Below are 26,452 nucleotides of genomic sequence, written 5' to 3'. Positions count from 1 at the left end.
ACAAAGATGAGACAGGCATAGAAAAGCAGGTCTTATGTAAAGTTGTTGAGAAATTTTTAGAACATCACGTAGATACTCACCTCAGACTTGCCCCGGCTGTACCAGCTCTATGGATTCAGGGCTTCAGTTTCCACTCAGCTCCTAAAGAAAAGTTAAACTTTGCTAAAAGTTCTCAGTACATCCAGTTAACAAAAATGAGAAATAAAAAAAGCTTTACAACAGCTGTATAGTTAAAACTATCCACAGATGCAGCACAGAATTAAAGATTTCTTATAAACCCACAGCTCTTAATGAGACCTGGATTTGATCAGCACAATCCTACTTGAAAACTGACTCCAGAGAAATAATGCTAGTAACAGACATGTGGTTTGAAAATGCATGCTTTTGGCATTAAAAGATACAATGAGTAGCAAATTTTGCAAGGATGTTTGTGCTTCTAGACTTACTCATTCAAATTACCATCAGCATTTGTTTCTTTCCATGCAGAATGACATGGGAGGCCAGCGAATGCTCGTGAATAAATGGAGCACTTTCCTCAAAACCAGGCTAGTTTGTTCTGTGCCTGGGAGAAACGGGATTGATACACATTTTGATGAATTAGGTAAATATCCTAGACTGCAACAAACTTAAAATCATCATATAAAACATATCCTCTCATGATAACACATCTTACTGCCAAATCTTGTGCTTGTATTCATTAACAGGGAATGGTTATTAGCATTTTGTATCCAGCGTCTGTGAAGTTCTATACACACATTAACTATCTATACATAAGTTGACTATCATCAATTATGCTTTTAAGTATTGCATTGTTCTTCAAGATTGTTTTTAAAATCTGCAAAAAATTAAACTGCTTATACAAGTAAAATAAGATTACACTCTTAACAAGCGATAAAGTTTCTCTTTTGGGGCTGAGAAAAGTAATTTTCTACCAATAACATTGCATTTCAATTTTACAGAGGATGTGTTTTTGCTGCAAACTCGTGATAACAAAAATCCAGTGATATTTGGCCTCTTCAACACTACAAGGTAAACAATTGGAAGAAATAATAGCAGCAATAAAAGAATGTTTGAACAGCCTATTGGAGAGATAGAAGTTGCATGATAAATATCCCTTGGCAAATATGTAGTAAACAGTTTAATCCCTGTTCTATTCACAGTGGGCTTCCGTGTTAATGTAAAAACTGCTCTATGACACTTAGGGGCTTGAAGTCTCATTCAGTGATCCAGTCTATCTGGATCATATATTAATTAAAGTTTTCTCTGCTTGAAAATTTCCTGGTGTCAAAGTATATGCACTGCTGCCTGCTTATAACAGCAGCATAACCAGAGGCACCTGTCTTCCTTCAAAGCTCGACTGTAATTCAGGTTTAAGGAGGTAGCAGCTTAAACTCCTACTAACTTCTTAGTGAAGCCCAAAACACCAGCTGTAGTGCTGCTGGTGGCCTCCTTTTCCACTCAGCCTGGTTCAAGGGCAAACACGCGGTACCTGTTTCTTGGCAATCCAGCTGTTTAGGATGTAACTTGTAAAGAAGAGCAGCTGTGCTTTTCACTCTCCTGATTTTTTTTATTTTTATTTTTATTAATAAAGCAAGGCAGATCTGGTCCTCTAGGGATGCAGGCACCTAGCACATCCTACTGCCTCCCTACACCAGTAGAGAAAGGTGGGCACCCAATTGAAATTGTCTTGATCACCTTTTGGAGTCTTCGGAGAGAGTTTCTTTGTAGAGCACCAACGCTTCTTTAAAAAGTAATGAATCACTTCTCTGGAACAAAGTGAATAAAATTTAAAAGTGAAAAAAGATACTTTTATATGATTGAGCTACATAAAGTGATCAACATTTCAACTAACCAACATTTCCACTCAATGTAAACAGACTCCTGCTCATTTCAGTCAGCACTGGATGATTCCCATCTTTCCAAAGTAACAACAGGGGAAAACTTAGAGAAGAAAATTCGTTAACTGCTTAAGTCACGGATCAAAGACATATAAGACCTAAGTGCAGTTCATTGGGCTTCCTCTGCATTTATAAACAAGCAATTTAAAGCTTGTGTTCACCATCTTCAAATTTTGGGATAACAACACCGATCTTCTCAGAGAAATGTTATAAATATAAATCCATTGAAAATTTGGTAAAGAACATTGGACACAGCAGATATAAGAAAAGCATACAGGAAAGAATAAGTAGGTTTTTCTCCTTGGATACTGTCGAAATGTGATTTAGTTTTAATTACACAATAATATCAGTGTTACATGTACAGAATGTGACATACTGCTTTAATAATGTCTTTGAATTTTTCTTCGTAGCAATATATTTAGAGGATATGCTATATGTGTTTACCACATGGCAAGTGTCCGAGCAGCTTTCAATGGACCATATGCTCATAAAGAAGGACCTGAATATCACTGGGCTCTATATGAAGGAAAAGTACCTTACCCTAGACCTGGTTCAGTAAGTACGATCTGTTTTCCATTGCTTTGCCATGTAAATGAATCTGGGAAGGAAAGCCAGGCTGCTGCTAATGTACAAATCTGCCTGGCTTCATGGTCCAGGATATAGTAATTTGGATGCATACATACTTTAGCATTTCTGGAAAAGTGTGGAGTGGTTCAGCAATAAGTTTAATCAAGTACTAGAACCACACATTTCCCATAGGAAAATAGTGGAATTAAGCACATAATGTTTTCCAAAATCCTGTTAACAAAATTCTGTTCAGATCCTAAGGTCCCAAAGTCAGGACCCCAGGCAACAAGGATAGAAACAGAACTTCTAGAAAGTGAATCAGATGCTGCATTCAGAAGCAGTAAGTGCATTAGCTGGGAAGGAACCTCACTTTCTATTGAGCCTAGAATAACAGTTCTTCTAAATTTGGCTGCTAACGTACTATTTTGCATCTGAACCTTGATAACTTTAATCTAAATGCCAAAGAAATACATGAAAAATCAAAATTTATTTAAGTGCCTTGAGGCAAGTGTGAGGTTTTTTCCTTATGGCACTTTCTGGGGACAAACTGTCCCTATAGACTTGACATGGGAAAATAAAGCCAGGCTGGACTGGAAACATATACCTATAGTTACATTGTAAAAAATATGTACTTAAGATACATGCAATGTTTTCCAATGTAAATAAGATTATTACTAGAAATAACAAGCTTACACAATGGAATTAATTTTCTTCCTGTTGCCTGCTGAAATCAAGACACTTAACAAGTGTTAAAGGAAATATATTTAAATGTATATGTATACAGTATTTCAAGATCAGTTGGTTCTGATTCCTTTTATTCATCTCTTTTTCAAAAAGATCAAATTTCAATATTGCTGTGATTTAGAAAGTGAGCAGGTTAGAAATGAGACATAGATTTTAACAAAAGTAACTAATTAGAATAAATATGTTTGTAAATAAGAAGTAAATCCTCCAGAAGACCTGAGGTCTTTCTTTCAAGATTGGTTCTTTCTAGAAGCAATGGTCTAGCAGCCTCACAGTTCGTTAGCTTCCTTTCAGACAACACAAAGTGATATTTATTACCCTTAAATCATGTTTCTGAGCTTATTAACATTCTTGTTCTGTACCCTTTAAAAAGAATATAGAAATACTAAAACTACATTGCAAAGACTCAAATTCAGCAAAATTGCTCATGCTTTTTGCCAATTTTCACACAAGTTTCTTTACAAATTTCTTTTTCTTTCAATTGACATTAATTAAAAATAAGAAAAAAGGCATATTTTGAAAATGCATGTAATCTGGCAACTATTGTCACATGCTCCGCAACTACAGGTGCTGTCACATAGAGAGTTGCTCCTGCTTGGCACTTAGATTTTTCATTTGGTAAACAGAAATTCTGGAAGAAATCATAAATTTATTACTTAGAGTCAGGTAATTAATTTCTACAAGGAATTCCTGATTTCTATGTTGATTTCTGCAAGGCATCACAAGTCATATTCATCTCAAACTCTTTTCCTTTCTTCTCAGGTGTTTCAGAAGCCTGTGCCCCTGTAGGGTCTTAGTCTGGGACTCTCACATCCCGGCTCAGGGGGTGAGGACACTGGTCCTGCCTTCAGTGCCTGTCGGTGGGGTTGGAGGGTGCCCTTTGCATTGCAGGGGCCGGTCAGCATCTCACAGAAGGGGCACAACCAGGGCCCCCCTCACCTTCCCCTTCCTTCTGCAAGTCAGCAGGAGCCCCAAGGGCCAGGCTAACCCAGACAGCATCACAGCCAGGATTTCTTCTTTGCCCCACACCTTTTGGGAATACAGCTCCTTAGCCACCCACCCATGGCAATTGCTATCTGTTGCAAAGCTGCTTTTATTTACACTCCCTGAAGGTCTGCCCCTTATCATGTCAGCATCGTGCAGATTTTTGACTTTGTGAGATGCAAAGACATTTCTAACAGCTGTGTGGCTAAAATCCCACACCCCCCCCCCCCCCCCGCCCCCCGTTTTCAAACTTCACCTCTCTATCTTCTGGCAGGCTGGGGGCTCACTCTCTTAGCGGAACAAAGAGTTGCTGGAGCATTACTTCCAGTGTTGTTTTCCCTTTGATAACTGAATCAATATTCTGTTTTATACTAAAAGCAATCATTTGCAGAAATAAACACTGCATACAATTCATTTATCACTGAATCGCAGGAATGAGATGTGGAAAGGCCTATTACCTTATCTGGTCTGTGCCAGTACAGCCTTTCTCCCTGTAGTACAATTTCAAATGTGTGTTCTCTCACATTTTAAATTAATGTTTTTCTCTGCTTCTCTTGAGGTTAGAGACAGAAGTTAAAATGCAGAAGTGGATGCTCCAAAAGAGAGATTATCTAGGATTTAAACAATATGAATATGGTTTGACCATCCTGGCCAATAAACTACCACTGTAACAGTGCTGACATTAATACTATTTTTTTATTTTGTTTGTTTGTTTGATTGATATAGAACAAAGTCATTCGTATTGAGTCAGGATAGAAAATCAGATAAGTAAATGGTCACATATTTAGCAAAATTATTCAAAGGAATTATTGGGGTTTGATTTGACATTTTATACAGCAGATTTACATCTTTTTGCAGTTTTACCAAATACTGAGACAGTACCATGCACAGATTGCAGAGTGGCTGTGTATTTTACAAAGATGATATGGTCCAAGTTATTTAAGTGGCATTATTTCCAGGCAGTAAAACACCTCACATACATTATTTGGACTAGCGTTAAACACAGGCATGAATTCAGTATTAATGACTACAATCATTACATTGATATCTCCTAGCACTGAAGATTAAATTGTGATTTTTTGGCAAGAAGCAGAGAACACTGAGCCAGTGCTTCAGCAAAGCTGATGATGATGTACAGAAAGGCTGCCCTAAGCTCCACTCACTTAAAGTGCTTCCCTGCTTTGGCTCCGAGTGGCTGCCTTTGGGTCAGGCTGGGCTGTAGCCTCCCCAGCAGGCAAGGCATGGGACCTGAAACGGATATAGGAGATCGCAAGTAATTTTCCCAATGTCATAGAACAAGTTAGTGGAGGAACCGGATCCTTCTTCTGTGTTAATTGATTTAATCATGTTTGTCTCTATATGTTGCAGAGCACACCTGAGGATGAAGTAGCTGGCTCTGCCAGCTAACTGGGGATTAATTGGTTCATTTTTGGCTGCTCATTTAGAGCACAGTTTAGAGGTCTTTCAGGCGCATGAAGAAAAAGCATGGTTTGGTCTGTAGCCCACAGTGTTAGGTTTCACACTCCAAGAAAAAGTCAGCATATTGGTAAACCGAATCCCACTACCTATCTCATTAGAGGAGTGACAGTGAGAAGATGCCCAAAACGACGTGCCATTAGGCATCTCTGAGAGTCAGCACTCTTTGATCTTAGCTATTGAGTGGGTAAAGATGGAGTTTATAAGGAACGAGAGTAGAGCTTAAATAAACAGAAAAGCACCATGAAAGAGCTTAGAGCTAAATAAACAGAAAAGCACAAGCTCTGCAATCTGCTGCTCTCCAGCCTGCCTGGAGCACAGCTTCTGCTGTAGTCCCAGCTCATGTTCTGCTGATTCTTTTAGTGCATTTAGACTGCGCTGCTTCTGGGAATGACATCAGTTACCCCAAAAATGGTGTTGATAGACTTCAGAGATGGCTGCATCTACTGTTTCCTTTCTAGACTGCTTGATTTTATTCAATTAAAAATTAAAAGCCTGTGAAGTATTATTTTTATTAAAGCTCTCCAGGGCTAGAACTTACCAAAAGGAACCTGGCAACGCCTATTCACTTGGTATGCAGTGCACTGAAATCAGAGGCTTAGCCTGTCTTCATGCTCTAGCTCTGTCTCTTTATTGCAAACAGCCAGTGATATTCCATCACTAGGCTGATTAGACAATTACTTTAAAGTCAACACTGAACAAATACTTTCCTGTAGCTAAGCCCCAAAAGTGGAAACAAACATTGCCCCACTTGACAAGTGCAGGAGTTTGTTATTGTCAATTACAGTTGACCACAAGTTTAAAATTACTGTTTCCAGTAAACATGAAGAGTATTTTATTTCATTTTATTGACTGAAAAATCCAGTTTGAATAGGGAAAGGCTGCTACTGTGGCTTTGCTTAAAATGCTTCTTAAAACCACACTGTCTTATGAATATTTGGAGAAAGTAAATGATTACTGAGATAATTTCCAGCTTGATCATAAATGGTTTCAATTAGACATCATAAAGCAAATTGGAAATCTAGAATCTATGTTCAGTTAGGGAACACTATATCCCTCACAAAGCATCCCAAAATTAACTTCTCTGTTTAACGCATTAAATTATCCTTAATTGCACATTTGACCGTAGGAGTAAGCCTCTTTTAATCAATCATTGACGTAAAGTCTATTTGCTTTGCAAAACAGTAGATTGATCAATACAAACATTGGTATTTCAAGCTGAACTGTGATATATAATACTGTCATCGTGAGTTAGGAATTAGAATCAAATATAATACTGTTACAATGCCCAAGATCAAGAATTACTGTTTCTGCTGGCATCATTTTTAAGTGTGCTTAGTTTCTTATGGTAATACATTTTGCAATCAAAACTAATAAGACTAGAGATTAATTTCAAGCATTAGTATTCTGCTGACTTCGCATGTTTGTGTCTCCACTGGGATAGAAAACCCCTTTCACCTGACTCTGTCAGTGGCCATTTTGATTACACCCTCAATATGAATTTGGGGATGAACTAAGCACTACAATTTTTGTCAAATTCTAAAAATGTCATTATTTATTCTGCTCTCAGTATGCCAGAGGGGAAGGAGCTCCCTCTTTCTAAACCTGACAATGCCAAGGCTCTGTTTAGCATTCCCTTTCCTGTCTTCTCACGATTAATAATCCACACATGCATAAAGTATAGAGTTCACCATCCCAATTCCTGCTGTGGTCTTCTGTGCCTGTTTTTACGCCAGGTTTTCTGTAGGTTTGTCATAACCCCTGAAAACAAGACCAGTCTCTGACAATTTATTTGGCAAACCTTCGGGATAATCTATGTTTTATGTTTTTGCAGTGTGCGAGCAAGGTGAATGGCGGTCTGTACACTACCACTAAAGACTATCCTGATGAAGCTGTCCATTTTGCCAGGAGTCATCCACTGATGTATCAGCCCATCAAGCCTGTTCATAAGAGGCCAATACTAGTTAAAACAGATGGGAAGTACAATCTTAAACAAATAGCAGTGGACAGAGTGGAAGCTGAAGATGGGCAATATGATGTTTTGTTTGTTGGCACAGGTAAATTAAAGAAAACAAGAAAGACAATTGTTTTAAGTTTTGTGTTGTTTTTTTTTTTACCTCCAGGATGAATTAAATTATGTATAGTCCAAAAATAAAAAAATAAATACAACATCTCTTTTTAACAATCATTCTTTGCATGGCTGTGCCAGCCTTCACCTTACAGAGGGGGTTAATCATTCTAGACATGTTTCATTGTGCTGATAAAATTATATAGAAAAATAATGGTAGGGAAGCACTTAAAGACTAGGAAGAGAAACTTAAGTACAGGATTCCATTTTTCTTTCTTTCTTTCCAAACAAGAACTTTAAATTAAATTCCTGAACAACTGGCCTTATTTTTAAAACTTCAGAACAAAATCATGCATCTCAGCATAGCTCTGAGCTGAGCCCTGGAGACCTGAGAAAAACAAAAGTGATACAATTTTCAAAAATAACAGTTCAAGTTACTGGCTTTATTCCATGGTTTATTTTACCCAATTTTGGAGACCACAAGTCTAGCTGATACCATTAAAAAGAAACTGCCAGCTTCCAGATTTGGGTTACAACACAGCTCAAGGAAGGAAGAAGGAAATACCCAAGTTTCTTAAAAAGAAACTCTTAGAAGTTTTCTGCCAAGTTTTCTTGTCTTTCTTTTGTGCCATTTTCGTAGGATACAGAGAGCTTGTTTAAAGAGGATTTTTAAACGTCTACCAAACAAATATGGCTAAGGTAAAATATATCATAGACCTGCCCTAACTTCATGCAACCAGACAAAAAAAAACCACATTCCAATGACATTTGAAAAAATAAGAAAACTCAAGAAAATAAGAGGAAAGCCTGGAACTAGACAAGACTTTGGTCACAACTAATCTGTCTGGAAAGATTCCAAGGATTCATATGTTCGTATTTTATCAATTTAACAACAGGAGTGGTATCACAAATCATTTTGACCATTTTTTCTAGGAAAGCAGTTACAGTGAATTATTCTTTACTAATGAAATTCCTCTGATAAACACATTTCAGTGTTCAGAACATTCAAAAGAAATGTTTGTACAATAGCAAAGGCTTATTTATATTAGGGCTGTTTTCTAAGCGTTTTTTAATGGCCTCAGTATGGTCACAGTACTGGACTTAGTGTTGTCTATAAAACATTGTGTCTTTTGTCATGTATTTCTGTACATCAGATTTTATAATGGTGCCTAGATTTTTTCATATTTTCCATTTGCATATGTGATTGAAATCTTGTATCAAATACTCTTGTAGACAAGTTCTCTGCTCAGTGAAGTTGAATCTAAGGGGACTTAAAGAGTATGCTTTAGACCTGTGCTGAACTGGCATCCAACACCTGTTTAGCCTTCTTGAAATGTCTAATCTCAGGTGACAAAAAGTTCTAGCATAGGAATTTGGGCTTTAGAAACTCTAAAACAAGTCCTGCAATCTCTGCTCTGGCAAAGCTCCCATCCAAAACCTCACTATTTCTCTTGGCAATATAATGTTAGAAAGGGTTAATTTCTTTTTTGTCCGAGTCCAACACCTGCTGTGTAAGACAAGTAAAGAGAGTCTTACCAATGAGCAGAAGTTTTCTAAGGGTAGCAGTGCAGGTTAGAAAGGTTCATCAAAGATGAAGCCTGAACGTCAAGGCTTTCACATGTCTGTCAGCAGGATACGAAGAGGGACTTACTTAGGAAAATCAGAGCTCAGAATGCAATTTCTTTTTGCTGTTCCATCACAAAATGGATGCCTTTGATTAGGTATTCTCTTTTAGAAGTGGTGTAGGACCCCATTTTAATGGTTCCTCTTTATGTTTGCCCCTTTGATCTTTTGCTGAATATTTTCCCCAGTGCTTGTCTGCTTAATATTTCCCCTGTAAATCAAAGGTGACTAAAAGTAACAGAAGAAAGAAAGCAATATTTGCCACAGTTGATGAGCGAGTTTTGGATTAAGAAAGGCAAGACTATTCTAATAATAGTCAGCAAGACAATACTGAACTGGTGGAAGACCATACGCCCTTCGCGTGTTTTAATTTCCTGCAAGAGTCATAGTGACAGAGAGGCTGATAAATCTAGACTCCAATGTGCCTTAGACTTTTTGAACGTGCAGCTTTTTCTTGGTTCATCTTCCTTTGATTAACAACTTCAGACCAACAGCAGCTCAGTGCTTCCCTGGAGCAGGGTGAGAGCTGTGGGCAATGAGCCCCTAAAGGTTTTGTGTACTCTTGCCTGGAGGAACGGAGCTGCTGCCACCAACTAAGGAGAGTTAGTCACTTCCTAACTAGTGTAAAAACTCACAACTTATAATTAAAGCTATTTTACACTCCCTTGCTTTGATGGACTCAGCTCCTGCCTATTCTCATTTCTTTTTCTGAAATATAGTCACCCTTTTCAATCCTTTTACAGCTCACGAAGGGGTTATGACCCATAATTTGAAAAACACAAGTCAATTAATCATATAGCTTGGGGATGTCACAGTTGACTTTTATTTGCTAGGGACAAATTGTCATATGTGTTTATTTTCTAAGAATAGGAGTCCTCAACAATAAAAGCAATATGCAATTACCTGTACATATTTGGAAAGTTCTATGCATTATCACTTTGAAGAAGTCATTTAATGTATTTGAAGGCCATATAAATGTTTCCACCAATTACAATCTTTAGTTCTGTTTTGTTTGTTTTCTGTTTAAATTTATTCCCAGATAATGGAATTGTACTGAAAGTCATTACAATTTACAATCAAGAGACAGAATCAATGGAAGAAGTGATTCTTGAAGAGCTGCAAGTATTCAAGGTGAACTGTGCTGTATATGAAGCATATATGCGAGTCTTGAATTTTCTGCAGAATTAAAATGTCTAAAAATATGAGGATAGTCAATTATGTAACAATTACGTGCAAGAAATTTTCCAACGATCTAGTTATTTTATGACTAATCTTCATTTTCAGCTGAAGTTTTCCTGAGGTGGAGGTACATAGCCCAAGTACTGAAGCACATTGCAGCAAACCAGGACTACTGTATTTCTGTTTACATGTTTGGAGGTTGTAGTGTGGCTTTTAATTGGAAACACTGCAATTTATTTAATTTCCCCTCATATCCAATTAAGTATTTAAAAGGGTAAAATTGCACGTGCAAAGTAAGCTTCAGTGAGGTCTAGATAAAAAAAAAAGAGCAATCCTCAGAAAGAGTGAATCAGTTAATCTGTCTTTACAGTGGGCAAACCTGAGTCCTACTGAGGCAAAATGGCATTTTGTTCAAGAACAGCCCATGACTAAAGCTCAGTATTTGGTACATGGCAAACTAATATACTGAAATCCTCTTAGCGAGTATTCAGTTCCTATCATGTTAGCCACATAAAGTAAGAGGCTAGTCTACTTGGACCCATAAGGAGAATCCAACATCCAAATTTAGATGTTTAAACCTGGTACCCACATTTAAGGCCTGTGACTATTGACCTGTTGCCTGGGGGGAAATCACAGAAATCGCCCCTCTTGATAAAGCTCCTTTTAAATACACCTATTAGGGGATATGTCTTGCCATTGCTCCAGGAAATCTGAGCAGAGGGCAGGGAGGACAATGGTAAAAGAAGGAATTCCTGCTATTTTTATCTTATCTTCAGTGAATGTTTTGTTATAAAGAACACTCCACTTATCACTTTCAAGTAGGACAAAAGAGATTCAGTGGTCCAAGATCTGATGTCATGTTTGACAGGGAAATTGTAGTGTTCCTGTGGCTCTGATAATCCTGAATTAAGTGTTGACTGGTTTTAGACTCTTTTAAAGCAATACTTCTGAAAGTCACAGTTTCCTCACATCTTTCTGTAATATCAGAACTTAAAGAAAGTCAAAGTATCAAGCAAAGCTGAGTATAATAAGTAAAGATCAACATTATTTTATTCAATTTATTGTCATAATAAGAAGATACATTTTTTTTCTAAGTAAGGAAATATTTCCTATTTTCTAGGTGCCAGTTCCTATTATTTCTATGGAAATCTCTTCAAAAAGGGTAAGTATTTGACAAGTTTGAAATGTGAAGATTGTGACTCAAATGTAACAAAGCTATAAACTGTATAGAGATAGATAGATAGATACATATATACATACATAGATAAACAGAGGTATGTACATCGTCTATAGAGAGATCTGTTCTGACACATGTAATCCTTTTGTAATATAAACTTATGGTGATATGTTCTGTTCCTTTATGAAGCATTTATATTTTCCAATTCTAATGGTATATCTCCTTAGTTCACACTATCATGCATATCAAAGCAAGTAAAACCCAATCTGTTTCATGAATTACTGGCATAGTAATCACAGTGGGGATTAGCCTGGTGTATGTGGCATCTCACAGAAAAGTTCCTTGCTGATAAATGCAGACAGACTTCAGCCCCACGGGGCTATCAGTGCAAAAAAAGCCTTGCTGGCTCTCCCACATGTTCAGTTGCCCATGAAAGGCAGGGCTGTTTGGATCCAATGCCTTTTGAGTTTCTGCTAGTTTCTGCCAATATAAACACCCAATTTATTGCTCTTGTAGGTAGATTCTCATTTGTACCATATCATCATATCATCTCAGGATGAAGCCATTATAAACATCCCAGGATAGTTATATTTTAATAGATATTAAACATCCAGCACAATATAGGTGAACATAAATGTAGTGATACGCAAGTAACAAAGAGTGAACTTGCATTAATTGGAGCTGTGAGTGTGCCTCAAAAGATCTGTTAGTCTGGGTGTCTAGTCAACTTGCATTCTTTCTGTAGGTAATGCAGAAAGACAAACTCACTCTGATGGTGATTCAGAGGAGGATCTGAGGTATAGTGTATTCTGAATTATTTCCTGGATCAATCTGGGTTTTTGCCCATGGACTATGAAAGCAGCTCTCGAGACTAGATTGTCTAACAACGCACCTGAGTGATTATTTCGAGAAAGACTTCAGTGTCATTTCAGATATTTGCCTTACCTTTAGCTCTCAATGAAATGTCATGGTGAAAGGGTTGTGCTGGAAGAGTAAAAAGGAGATACTCTATAAAAAATGAAGTAGTCTTTCTCCATCACATCCAGCTCCCAAGTGCTTCTAACTCTGCTAATTCAAGAAGTATCTGGAAAATCTGGAGAGAACCGTAAAAATGCCACCAAAGCAATCCAGTGCTTGAAGAATAAACCTGATTGTGAAAAGTGAAAGTAGCTTAACTTTTTCAAGATAACAAAGAGGAGACAGAGAGAAGAGGACAGGTATAAAATTTTACCAGAGTGACTTCCTATTGTATGAGTGTAAGGCTTTTTAAACATTGATGGCAAAGCAATGTCAGATTAAATAACCAAGCTCACCTTGTTTGATATAGATAAACTTAATCTGGAAATAGGATAGTTTTCTGATACTGAGGACAAGTAAATGTTGGAATATGTGTTAGGGACAGGTTTAGCACTAATTTTGTCTTTAAAATAAACATAAATATAACTTAGTTGAATTTATGTGAAAAAAGTTATGTAGCTTGAGCATTTTGGCTGGCCTCTTTTGAACTTGGGGTTAGTGAGCCTGTGGAGACCTCCTTGATAGTTTTGTCTCATTACCCTAATAACACTAACCAGTCTTCACCAAGTCAGTGGTACAACAAAATAACATGTTTCATGGCTGAGCTAGTTATCTGCAGAGACTGGGAAGGAATGTTCTTCTTTGATGTTCAGTTGGCTAGATATCCGATGCTTTTTGCCCTCCCCTGATGAACCAAGACTTAGAGCAGTCTTTACCCCTGCTAAAAGATGAAAGAGAAAATCCCATGTCATATGTCTCATTGAAAGTGTTCATGTCTTCTGGGACATGCACACTGCAGCCTTTACAGACAAGAAAGAATTCCCCTCAAACAAGGTTCCCAGGTTTCTTCTTCATTCCAGTTGGCAGATTGAGTTCCTGCTACTGTCATCTGGTTTATCTCAGCCGAAAAACTCTTCAAGTATTGCTGTTACCAGCATCTCCTAGTCTTCTCCCCTGACGTTTCTGAAAGCTAAATTTCTGTGATCTAAACAGATATAGAAGGTCTAATTAGGAAAAAGAATGAATTATCTGTATTAAATTTTGTGGTTTGTGACAGATAAGTGACAGTAAACCAGACTAAATGAGCTGCCAGTGTGTTCCAGCTTTAAACAATTTTAAAATGTCAGATTTTGAAAGCTTGGTTTAGGAGCAGGAATATGGACTAAGTTAGGCCGTTAGGATAAGCACAGCTTAAATGTTCATAGGGAATCCTTTTTCTGACTGGTAAAACCATGGAAGTGAGCTGTGCATAAGCAGTTCCTATTGCAGCACACACTGTGCTCAGACCGTTTACCTTCACCAGCAACAAGACTTTTTCTAAAATACCTGTAAATCCAAGCTGTTCTCTCCTGAATTTATTATACCAGCATGTCAAGAATTAGATTGATCATCTTTAATTTATTTGAAAAGGACATTTATGTGAACTCAGAAGATTTAAACAGTCTTAGCACTAAAGATGAAAAAAACCCCAAACCCTACAAATAAGTATTAAAGAAGAAGATTGTGAGCTGTTAATTTGTAAGGAAAGGCTGCACAGCACCAGGAGACAAAAAAAAATATATCTATCTCCTGTGCATGGAGGGATTATACAAATCATAGTATGACTATGCACGTGTATATGTGACCATATTGTAAGCAGCCACATCAAGAGTTAAATTTACTCGAGAGCTCCCATTTTAAGATTGAAGTGGCTTATAACTTTTGCAAATTTGAACTTCTTTGTTTAAAGCTTTTCATGTCAAGATTTTTTTTGCAGGTCAGTTAGGTGACAGGGAAGTGTAAAGAGGGAGGCACTGGAAACTATCTTGAGGAAGAAAAAGAAACCTAAACTGCCTATTCAAAAATAAAGCTTACAAAGCTGAAACTCCAGAAGCGAGGAAATGCCAAAATAAATTGTTTATTATACCTTCTTTCTGTTCCTCTGTGCTCATGCAGGAGTTTAGTCTGTAATCAGATATTTTGCTACAGAGCAACTCTGCCTCCCTCAGGGCACAGGCTGGATGCACAACTGGCGAGCAACGATAAAGCTAACATTTGTTTAGTAACTCCATTGGTAACAGAAGTTTTAGCAGAAATTCTAGGAATTTAGTTGTATGTGATGCATTTTTTTTCAGCAACAGCTTTACGTTGGATCTGAGTCAATCATAGCCCAAGTGAAGTTCCACCAGTGTGACATGTACGGCACTGCCTGTGCTGACTGCTGCCTCGCGCGAGATCCCTACTGCGCGTGGGATGGGATCTCCTGCTCCCGATACTACCCCACAGGAATGCAAGCAAAGAGGTGAGAACTGCTGCTTTCCCTCACAACCCTTTTTGCAAAATACCTACGTGAAGAGTTCCTACCACAACACAAAGATATTCATATCTCCCCCTCATAAAAATAACTGAGCAGTGAGAAAATGTGTCAGATATTTATTAAGTGCAACCTTAGGGGACTGCAAAGGAGCCGTATTAACAGGATGGCATAAACTGCAGCACCAGGAATATTTTTATGAATGAAGCAAAGTCACTTAGCAATTATTTGCAGTAAGTATTAAACAAACTTCTGTTTCCTTATGCCTCTTTTGGTATGCAGTGGAAAGATTCTTTACAACGCCAGAGACCTATTTTGGTAGTATTATACAGCAGACATACCATTCTGCAATAACATACACAACAGAATTTCCCAGAAGAGTGAAGAAGATTCTGTGTTAATAGTCAAATACCTTCACAAGCCAAAATGAGACCAGAGCATCTGCAAAAGCTAAGGTTAGGCTTAGCCTTTCTTATTTATATATTTATAAAAAGAAGTTTCTCTAGAGGTCAGTTCAAAGCACAAACCTAATTCAGGTGCTTTAGGTCTTGCCTTGGGCAGAGGACTTCTCCCTGTCACCATTCACTTATTCATGGTTCTTGGCCTTCATTCTTTTGTGCAGTAATTTCCCACATACCTGTCCTCCTTCATTCCCTCTCGAACCCAGTGCCTGCGATTCAGCTACACAGGTACTAGAACATACATATTTTATTCCAGACCTTTAAACAAGACTTTAAGTGAGCTTTGCCACTAAAAAGGGTAATTTCTAGCCTTAGTCAGCAAAATTTGGGTCATGCATAATTCAAATCCTTTCGGTGGCTTTTTTTGCAATTACTGTTTCTGCAAATATGTGCTTATATATATTAGACCTACATGGCCTGCAAGGATTAGAATGAATTGAGTGACTTCTGGAGACAGTCCTGAAAACCAGAGGAGATGGTTCATTCAAAACCAAATCATAGTATCCCAGTTTATTATTGTTTCTTAAGGAAAGCCAGGATAGTGTGTGTGGGGGGGTTATTTATTTGTTTTTCGTTCTACACAACTTATCTTTCCATGAACCTGGATGAGCTCAAGCAAATACACTGCTGACTGTAGCCAGGCACAAGAGGCGTTTCTGTGGATATTTTCTACAAGATAATGAGCACAGCCATGTTACACTGGGTAGTACAACTTTTGGTGTAAGGCACATTAAAAAGTAAAAATGAGAAATACAGCCAATGACTCAGCATAATTAAGAATCTCTTGGACTTCTTACACTAAGGCATATAGGTTAAACCAAGTAGGGAGTTTACACCACTTTTACAAGCAGGATTGCATAATTTTCTCATGCTTCTTACAATCAGACCTAAGGGAAGAAGCGGGCTCTGGTTGTCTGCTCAATGTGAGAAGACTTTGGCTAAAACACTCAGGCCCCAGATTAAGAAAGATGAGCAGCTATGTAGTGGGTCAGACAGATTGATTTCCTACAGTAAATAGAAATTGGATTATCATAATTATAAAGCATATGGGTTACTCATCTAATGTCATAAAAATAATTTGGGGAAGGGAGGGGTTTAAGATATTTCCCAGCAGCTTGCTAAGACTGTAGGAGCATTTACTTTGTTCTGCAGGCTACTTATTGTGTAAGAAAAGATAAGAGAAACTCACTCAGTCCCAAACTCTGTTGTACATTTTTAGCATATTTCTCACCTAAGACAATTTCCAGAGTAGCAGCCTTTAAGTCCCCTGACATAGGCATTTATCCAGGGTTGAGTGGTACCGGCAGCCCCCCAGGCACCTTCCTGTGCCTTACCTCCCCACCATTCAGCAGGTCAGTCTCTAAAAGAAGCAAATACTGCTGTTATCATCATCCTTCTCTTAAGATAAGCACTGCAGCAGTGGAGAAGGGATTTGCACTCAATTGAATGTGCTTGACGTCTACAAAACTTTTTGCGTATAAGAGTTTGGGGAACAGCCAGCAAGAGCTAACACATTGAGAGGGACAGATGGCATTTGCTTTGTTCACTTTAGTGCATAGTTGAGGCTCAGAGCATTTTAAACTTAGGAGCTCACATTGTGTGGTACATGAAGAGGCAGGGAGAGCTACTCAGGACATGTATGGAAGTCATTTTAAGTTGCCTCCTCCTAGGTAGCAGGTGGAGAGCATTGCTGGAAAAGGCAGGTCTCAGTAGACAACATGAAGTTTTCTGGTACAAAGTGACCCTGTGCAGGTGATAACCCTGCCATGGCAACTTTGGGCTCCAGACAGAATTAATGTCATATCCCAGAGAATACACATCTTAATTTACCCTTGTCTCAGAGCTCCAGATTTCTGCTCACGCTGCACAGGATAGTACAAGTGATGTGAGCACAAGGGGTATTGGAGAGCACTTGTTTCCCCTGTTCCTGGCAGCCCTCCCTTCATCGCAACTCATGGAGCTGTGCCTTACATTACAGCACACATAAGCAGGCTTTAATACCACCTCAGTCTGCTCAAATGTGACCCTCGTACGGTACATTTAGGTGGGCTTTTGATTTGTAAGAGCAGCCTTGCTAGTGCAGTAAGAAAGAGCACTGCTAAGTGATCTCTTTTTAATTCCAGTCCTACTGGTGAAGAGTTGAACAGAGGCAGAGATGTACAATGAACGAGCTCTCCCTGCTTCAATTCAAACGCTATCATCTGCTTTAGAGCCTAATGCCCCCAAGGTGCGACAAGTGTTTGCAGAAACATGAAACAGAACAACTGTTAATTAAGGCATGTACAGGATAAAGAGGGAAATTATATTGCATTCCATTTCCATGAAGTATACTTGAGAAAGCAGAGGTCCAGGACTTAAATGCTTTAGTTCACTATTACCTCTGCAGTCTGATTTAGGCAGGTTCAATTTTTATCTAAAAAAGCACAAAATTCTACAAGTGAGGTTCTTTGCTGTGCCAGCTCACCATCCAGGCTGAAAAACAGCTGAAGTCATTTTAAAATGTCTTTCAGCTTGAGTAGGTCTGGTGACCTGTGGTTCTTCAGCTAATTATAAGAAGCTGACGGTCGCCCTCCTGCCTCCTTTCCCTCTCTGGCTTCTTTCCCCACCACACGCTCCACCAGCAAGTACACAAACATGCTCTTCATCTCTCATGGTTAGCAAGGGAGCACCGAACAGGGTTTTTTTCCCAAAAATTATTTTCAACCCCCTGAAGCCTCCTGGCCCTCCTTGCTGCCTGCCCACCATAGGGTGTCCAGGCTGGAGGGGGCAGTGACAGCCGCCCCCGGCTGGGGGCACCCCAGAGAGGTGCTTTGGGGCAGGGCGGGGCAGGGCGTGGTGGATAAGGGGTGTGGCCATTGAGGGGATGCTGCCACCTTGCAGCTAAATCCGGGTGTGAACCCAGATGTCCCCCAGTTGGCACATTCGGTTCGGCAAACCAAGCTCATCCTGCTGGTTTCTTACACAAACCTCAATGATTTGTGTAAGCCCCTGAGACTCTTCAACTTTGCCTCATCTATGCCTTGAAAAATAATACAGAAACATGGAGATGATGGTAATGGTGATGATGATGATCACTGTGTTGCTTTCTTGCAGATCATTTTTACTAAGTTCCTGAAAGCGTAGAGTTACAGACTGAAATCTAAATTAATGAAGTTATAGATTGCAAAAGACACTTTCATTGTTCAGTACATTTGCTACTCACTGAACATTGTTCCTTACAGTGGTTTATCTTAGGAGTTTTCTGTTACTCTATTATTCACGGAATTCTGAATGAAATGATTACTAAGAAAAAAAAAAAAAAAAAAAAAAAAAACCAAACAAAACAAAAACCAACCAACCAAACAAAAAAAACCCCCACAAACCCAAAAAACATGAACACAAGGCTCACTATTTCAGTATTTGTGAAATAAGTTTATTTCCCAGCATGTCTCTCTCTTTCAGCACCTCTCCCCATTTTTTCCTTCTCTTCAAAAAAGTAGCAAGTGAAGGCACTGGTGAAAATATCTTTCTCAGCCTTCACACAACAGAAAAATTCCATCAAACAAACATCTCTTTTACTCAAATGGTTCAAACAACTGGAGAAATATCCTGTTTTACAGGACAAGGATTTTTTTAGCTCTACAATGATCTTCAGGAACTGAAGGGTAAATAGTACATGCCTACTAACTGTCCTGTTCCTGCTTCATAGGGCTGCTGTGCCTGACAGCAGTAAAAACTTTTTTTTTTCCTTTTCCCCCAAGGCTTATGTCTATAGTATTTATGTATATTTGTGGAAGAGAATACCTCTTCTGATTAAACTGTATACACAGATATGCAAAGCTGGTGGCAGCATTATTCAGCACTGACACTTAGCAGAGTTATCAGTAAACAAATCTGCAGCATCTATACATTACAATGAGAACTCCCAGGGCATGATAAAGCCCTATTACTATCTCAGCATCTCATTTTTTGCTTGATAATATACATGCATTTTCAGTGCTTCTGCCTAAATGGCCCAACACAGTCCCCACTGAATTTGCAGATTCCGCTGAAAAAACACTGGCAAAACATTGGTTCTGCTGAATATTAGTAAAGGTAAAAGCTGTCCCCTTGGTCCACCAGCACCACTGGATCAAAAGTCCATATGGGTGACAGAACTCAGAAAATAATCACCGTCTACTGGCAGTTTAGAAATATGAATAACACCCATGGGCAAGATCTTTTAATAGTGTAAATTTAAATAGCTTCAGTAAACTCAGGTTGTGCCAAATAAAAATTGTCTTTTGTGTTCAAATAGCATTGGAGAAAAGCTTTAAGTAGTAATTGCAAAGAATAACAAAACTGCTTGGCTTTGCTTGTTTCTATCATGTATGATTTATGTAGTATGCATACCTGCTGTGTAAGATTTTCTACACTGCATATTTCTGTTAATCTGTTATGTATGGCATTGGTAATACTGTGTAGAATTACTCCTTATGAATATATAGGAAAACTATCCTTAGTGTAATTAAACTTCAGATTGCTGGAAGTACTACATCTAGCAAGATAAGACATTCCAACCAGCTCTTTTGTTTTCCTAGTAAGCAATCTCTGATTTTGTATATCAGGGTACTCAGAGGAAAAAACTGCCATATAAAAGCACTGTTCTTCTGGGAATGCACCATAGGATTACAGTTTTCATTCTTTTTCTGTAAATGTATTTGAAGAATTTGAAGCCCAGATCCCACAACACTTCTTTCTTTCAAAAATAATTGCATTATTTCCAGAACACAGCCAGGGCTCACAGGTTCTGACCACAGTTCTGCTACTAGCTGCCTTTCTAGGCATGGGAAAGTCATGACTGCATTTGTTTCCCTATTGAGAAAAATGAGCTTAACAACTGTAATTTGTTTCCCTGTTGAGAAAAATTAGCTTAACAACTGTCTGCTACACAGAGGTAATAAAAGAAAGTATTTCCTCTGTGTTTTGATATTTCCAAGTGAAAAAAAAATAGCATGAGAAGGATATAAGAACTACCTTTGACATACGTGGCAAACTGTTCTAAACTAAAGCAGGGCAATTTCCTTGGCTTCCAAAAAAAAAGAACACAAAGACAGGCTAAAGGTCCCTTTGAATCTTCCTAACACTGAATGTTGCCCAGTTCATTCAGAAGATCTTGGTTTAGTATTTATAAAAATAGTGTCGTTATGTATAAACTGGACACACAATTATGCCTCTTCCCCAGACAAGTGTGTGTCTTTTTTTCAGACATGATTCCCAATAGGTTGAGTAGAGCAAAAATACCAAGGCATAAATGAGCATTTCTCACAAAAATGCTAAATTTTTAGGAATCAAGATTTAGCTTCTTATGTTTTTAATGAATGCCACTTCAGCATAAACCCAACAATCTGTAAGCTGAACTTGTTATCTCAAACAACCCCATTTTTTTCCCTCCAGACGTTTCCGCAGACAAGATGTTCGACACGGAAATGCAGCGCAGCAGTGCTTTGGCCAGCAGTTCATTGGTAAACTACTCACACATTTATGAATTATCAGCAAATATGTGGAGCAGAAAGCACAGACTTTGCCAAGAGTATGAGCCAGACCATGATCTCACCTGAGGTTTTTTACTGGCATATTCCCATAATAAGTTATAAGAGACATAGAGATGAGCCCATGTCACCCAGGTGTAAGAATGACTTTGTTTCTATGGCAGGTTGGGTGCATCCCATAGTGTTCATGCAGCCCTGCCATTCAGACTAGGGATGTGGTTAATGCATCGTAAGGGCTTCCAACACACATGCAAGTGGAAAAATGGGACAGGGATAAGAAATAACAGGGCTGAATCCTGAAATGAATATGAAATACTGCCAGAGCACTCAGCCAGAACTGAAGGAGCTCTGTAGCATAGACACGGGCAATGACATGCCAGAACACAAATGTTTCTTTGTGATCATTATCAAGATTTGTCCTAAAAAAAGAAAAAATACAAAAAAAATACTGTGTCTTATGCTTTTGTCCAGACCGTGGAAAGTGATGATTTCAAACACTGGTATTGGCAATGGCAAACCAGACAGAAAACAGTTGCCTGGACATCCTCAGTATTTTGTAGGATAACACCCAATGCACTTACAGAAGAAAAAAAATCAAATATAAAAGGTTATTTTAGATAGATAACCAGAGAAAAATTATTTAGGTATATACTAGTTATTTAACCAGAGAAAGCATCATTAAAATTGATGTCCATTGTAATATACAGTAGATTTTGGAAAAGTATATTCCAATATGAAATACTAATTACACAGTAAGTTTAAAATACCATAAGAAATCACAGTGATATCAACCCCTCTATTTTTAAGGGTGTAAAATTGATTGGTCTCAAGAATATTTCTCACTACTACGGAATAAGATTATTTCATTAATAAGCACAATTGATCACTAGTGTAATATCTAGCTTATCTTCCTCCAGATATTTTGTTGGATGGAAAATCAGAATTGAATTTTGATTAATTTCATTCACCTTGGTTTTATTAGCACCCTTGAGCCAAAACTATACATTCATTTTCCAGGTGTATAACATGGACATGTATAATATTGGTTAGGGCAGTAGAGTTTTTAAGAGTTTCATTCTGCAAAAGGTGTGTGTTCTCATTTTTATCCCTAAAAATATTTCATTATTTATTATATTTAAGCATTCATCGAATCCTCCTGTTTCACTGAGTGAAAATGAAATAGATGAACTATTCATAAGAACCATGCACAAGCAATTAGCAGTGTGAAACACTGAAATTTGTTTCTTTGTGCATAATCTTAGCTGAATCATGGCACAGTTTGGTCCCTTTATCTCAGGAACAGATCCTGTGAGAGTCTGAGATGATGGAAAAATTCATTTAGCAGGTCAGACCTTAACCAGACACCACTTTTCAGTCACTATCTGGTTGGATCTGAATTGAACTTCACTCTTAAAAGTAAATACACCCTGCATATGGGGACTAACAAGTATTGGCAGTAGCACATACTTTTAAAACTTTTGTTTTCCTTCCAGGCGAAGTCCTAGAGAAGACTGAGGAGCGCCTTGTTTATGGGATAGAGTACAACAGCACCCTTCTGGAGTGCACCCCTCGGACCTTACAAGCAAAAGTAATCTGGCTTGTCCAGCGAGCACATGACACTAAGAAGGAAGAGGTAAATATGCTTATATACTAACATTTTAAGTAAAAGAGCCCACTGTTAGGAATATTACATCTTCACTGAAAGGCCTGTCATCAACTGCTGAAAGGTACACGCGTGTCAGGGAAAATCATTATGTTCATTTGCTCTGTTGAATTAACAGACCTGAGAATTTCATCTGGTGATTGCATTCAGCATCTTGATTGCAGATGTTAGAAATCTAGTGAAGCCCGATTTAAGATCTCAAAACAAAAGAGAATCCATCACTTCATTGCAGAGGTGAAATGTGCACATATCACTCCGAGTGTTAGTCTAGTTTAACATCTATTCGTTCCTGCTGCCTCACCCATTACATTACAGAACCTTCTGAAAAGAGGTGTTGGTAGATTCTTTGCCTCTTTCACATATATTTTGCTATTATAAAAGTACTTTGTAAGCGTTACTATATTTACCCCTCAATACCTCTTTGATGCACATCAGTGTAGCTGTCTCCACTTAGTATGTGGAAAGATGTAGGGAGACAAGCCTCAGACTGCCAAAGGATAAGGATGGTTGCCTTACTGCCTAGCAGCTAGGCTCTACTGCAAATGTGAGACCCCAGCTCAGACACAGACATCTGCACATCTCAGGAGTGGGACTCATCTGATTGTTAGAAAATGTGCATACTTATAATAAAGAGATCTACCCAGGAGCTTCTCAATGTAGGCTGCCTTTGAAGTCAGACTAGATGGTGGTGCAGTTATAGCCAGTGGTATCATCTCATGCTAAACTAGACAGCTTCATTTGGTAAAGTAAAAAAATTACTAGTAAACCACTGCATACAAAAATATACAAAGTAACCAAGGATGCCACACTGCTTTAAATATCTAAAATCAAGCAAGAAGAATGTCATCCCTATTTCAGGCACATTTTTTGCCTGAAGTGTTGTCCAAGTCCCAGATCTTTACACAGTTTTTCACACTTGGTATTTCCTCATGTATTTAGCTGGAAGTTCCCTATCTATGCATAATCATTCTTACAATAGAACTATTAATCAGGTCTTTCACAGAAGGTAGTGAACTGTGAGGTGGGGAGGATGTCCTACTATATACACATTTTATTGGACGCAGCAGCTCAGATACTGGACGCCAGTAGCGTAAATTTGAACAGACTCTAACCTTCCAGTATGTCTCTATACTACTAAGACAGATTTGTTTTCATATTTCCTGCTGAAAGTTATTCAATTTTCGTAAATAGTAATACAGTCATTAGAAAATGGCAAATAAAAGCAGAAAGAAATAGAATCATGGAGTCATAGAATCACAGAATAGTTTAGGTTGGAAGGGACCTTTAAAGATCATCTAGTCCACCCCCCACCACTACCATGGGCAGGGACGTCTTTCACTATATCAGGTTTCTCAAAGTCCTGTACTTGAACACTTCCAATGATGGGGCATCCACAGCCTCTGGGCCATCTATGCCAGTGTCTCACTGGCAAAATTTCTTCTTTATATTCAAACTAGACCTACTGTCTTTCAGTTTAAAACCATTTCCCCCCATCCTATTGCTACAGCCCCTGGCAAAATGTCTCTCTCCATCTTTCTTAGAAGCCATCTTCATAGCTTGAAAGGCCACAACGAGGTTTCCCCAGTTCCTTCTCTTCTCCAGGCTGAACAACCCCAACTTTCTCAGTCTTTCTTCATGAAAGAAGCGTTCCAGCCTTCTGGTCATTTTCATGGCCCTCCTCTGGACCTGCTCCAACAGGTCCGTGTCTTTCCTGTATTGAGGACCCCAGAGCTGGATGCGGCATTGCAGGGGAGGGGGGTCTCACAAAAGCAGAGGGGCAGATTTCCTCCCCCTCGCCCTGCTGGCCACGCTGCTGGTGATGCAGCCCAGGATACAGTTGGCTTTCTGGGCTGTGAGTGGACATGTCTGGCTCTCATCCAGTCCTTCATCCACCAGTATCCCCAAGTCCTTCTCTGCAGGGCTGCTCTCAGTCTTTCTCTTATGCTTAATATTCAGCACTTTACCGTTGAATAGAACGATGAGGATTCCGTTGTCCTGGGTGCTTCTGATGGCTGGATTAGAGAGCTCAGTGCTCCCTGCTTGCGAGCATCTGTGAATGCCTCTCTCAGGAGCTGTAGGGGGAACTCGAACACCAAACTCAGAACTGAAGCTGTAAGTTCTCCATGGTCCTGCAGTTATAGATACCTATGAATGTTGCCTGAAAGGCATTTGTCAATGTACAAGAAAGTTCACAGGGATACTTACTACAGGTAAGCTGGCAAATGCACATTTGTTTTCCATCCAGTATTTTATCGGAATGTTTCAAGGTTACTCACCTCTGTGATTTAGCCCCAAGTGACTAACCCATCATGGGAAAACAGGAGACTGTCTGCTCCACTCTGTCCTCCCATGCTGGCCAGATACTCCAGAGTGCTTTCCTTTCACAGCTCCATTTCTTCTTTACTTCAAGTAAAATTTTTTGTTACTTAGAAACTGTGAATCTTGGATCTCTAATCTTCCTCTCAAAATTAAATATTGTATTCATGAATGTACAGTTCAGAAGTAATTGCTGTGATTGAATGTAATAGCAGAGGGCTGTGCTTTGTAACTGCATCAATTTGTTTTTCAGGTGAAGACTGATGATAGAATAATCAAAATGGATCTTGGCCTCTTATTCCTGAAGCTGCATCGGTTGGATGCAGGGACTTATTTTTGTCAGACGGTGGAACACAGCATTGTTCACACTGTCAGGAAAATCACCCTGGAAATAGTCGAGGAAGAACGTGTAGATGAGATGTTCAATAAAGACTATGAGGAGGAGATACCTCACAAAATGCCATGCCCGATGCAGAGCAGTATACCTCAGGCATCAAAGCCATGGTACAAAGAATTTCTTCAACTGATAGGTTACAGCAACTTCCAGAGGGTGGAAGAATACTGTGAAAAAGTGTGGTGTACAGATAAGAAGAGAAAAAAGCTGAAAATGTCTCCATCCAAGTGGAAATACGCCAACCCTCAGGAGAAGAAGGCAAGGATCAGGCCAGAGCATTACCGATTGCCCAGGAACATAGCTGACTCTTGATGGACAAATTCCATCGACTGTTTCTGAGCAAAATTTCATTTGGACTTATGTAAGTGGGAGAAATCAGTCTTGGGTTTGGTAAATGACACAGGTTTATATATATAAAATATTGGGACTGAAAACAAAATTGCTATGGTAAGTTATACTGTACACTCGTGATGACTGTTTAGAAGCATTTTAAACAAAATCTTCTTAACTATCTGATTCAAAGTAGGTCAAAGCAGAGTTTTGCATTAGGGAGGACGTGACAATCTTCAAACTTTGAGTGCTCGAATCATTTTCCTGTGTGGACCATGCTTGCGCTGTATATTGTTGCACATGACAGCATATTTAACAAATTCAAATAGGTAAGCATTCACAAGTGGATGAAAAATATCTCTTTTCTTTGTTTCACAAATTTCTCCTGCTTCTGAAAGTGGCACATCTTGAGGTCTTTCCTTTTGATTATGACCTGTCTGAGTTTATCACTGAGAACAATGAATTGTGTTAATACAGTGTGCTGCTATCTCTAAAGGTAACAAAGGGAAATCCTATTTACTTCCCACCATTTTTTGCCTGATCGGTTATTTATGAAGCACAGTGTGCTCTCACAGCTAAATAATATTGCCTAGTAACTTGGTGTAAGTAAAATGCATGCTGAGAACACAAACAATGAAATTATTCAACTTACCTATATAAAAACTTGGAATAAGGGTTTAGATAGAAAACGAGCCTATCTTGCCTCTAGTAAGGGACATTGAGTTGGTAATGACAGGAATTAAGGGAGTGCC

General features: G+C 38.7%; 1 protein-coding gene across 1 annotated transcript in view; it reads left to right on the top strand.

The window, feature by feature from the left end:
- Positions 1-26,446, top strand: part of SEMA3E (semaphorin 3E) — a 175,859-nt gene extending 149,413 nt beyond the window's left edge. Inside the window, exons 8-17 of the mRNA XM_080392038.1 lie at positions 487-601; positions 960-1,029; positions 2,309-2,453; positions 7,504-7,726; positions 10,400-10,491; positions 11,660-11,701; positions 14,848-15,014; positions 20,903-20,970; positions 22,491-22,630; positions 25,230-26,446. Of these exons, the coding sequence (XP_080248164.1) occupies positions 487-601; positions 960-1,029; positions 2,309-2,453; positions 7,504-7,726; positions 10,400-10,491; positions 11,660-11,701; positions 14,848-15,014; positions 20,903-20,970; positions 22,491-22,630; positions 25,230-25,682 (1,515 nt within the window). The 3' untranslated portion in view covers positions 25,683-26,446. The remainder of the gene's footprint in view (positions 1-486; positions 602-959; positions 1,030-2,308; positions 2,454-7,503; positions 7,727-10,399; positions 10,492-11,659; positions 11,702-14,847; positions 15,015-20,902; positions 20,971-22,490; positions 22,631-25,229) is intronic.
- Positions 26,447-26,452: the final 6 nt, after the last annotated feature.

Source organism: Falco punctatus (genome assembly GCF_963210335.1).
Source record: "Falco punctatus genome assembly, chromosome: 6".
Taxonomy (NCBI): Eukaryota; Metazoa; Chordata; class Aves; order Falconiformes; family Falconidae; genus Falco; species Falco punctatus.
The sequence above is the reverse complement of the archived record's forward strand: the minus strand, read 5'-3'. Positions and strand labels throughout refer to the sequence as shown.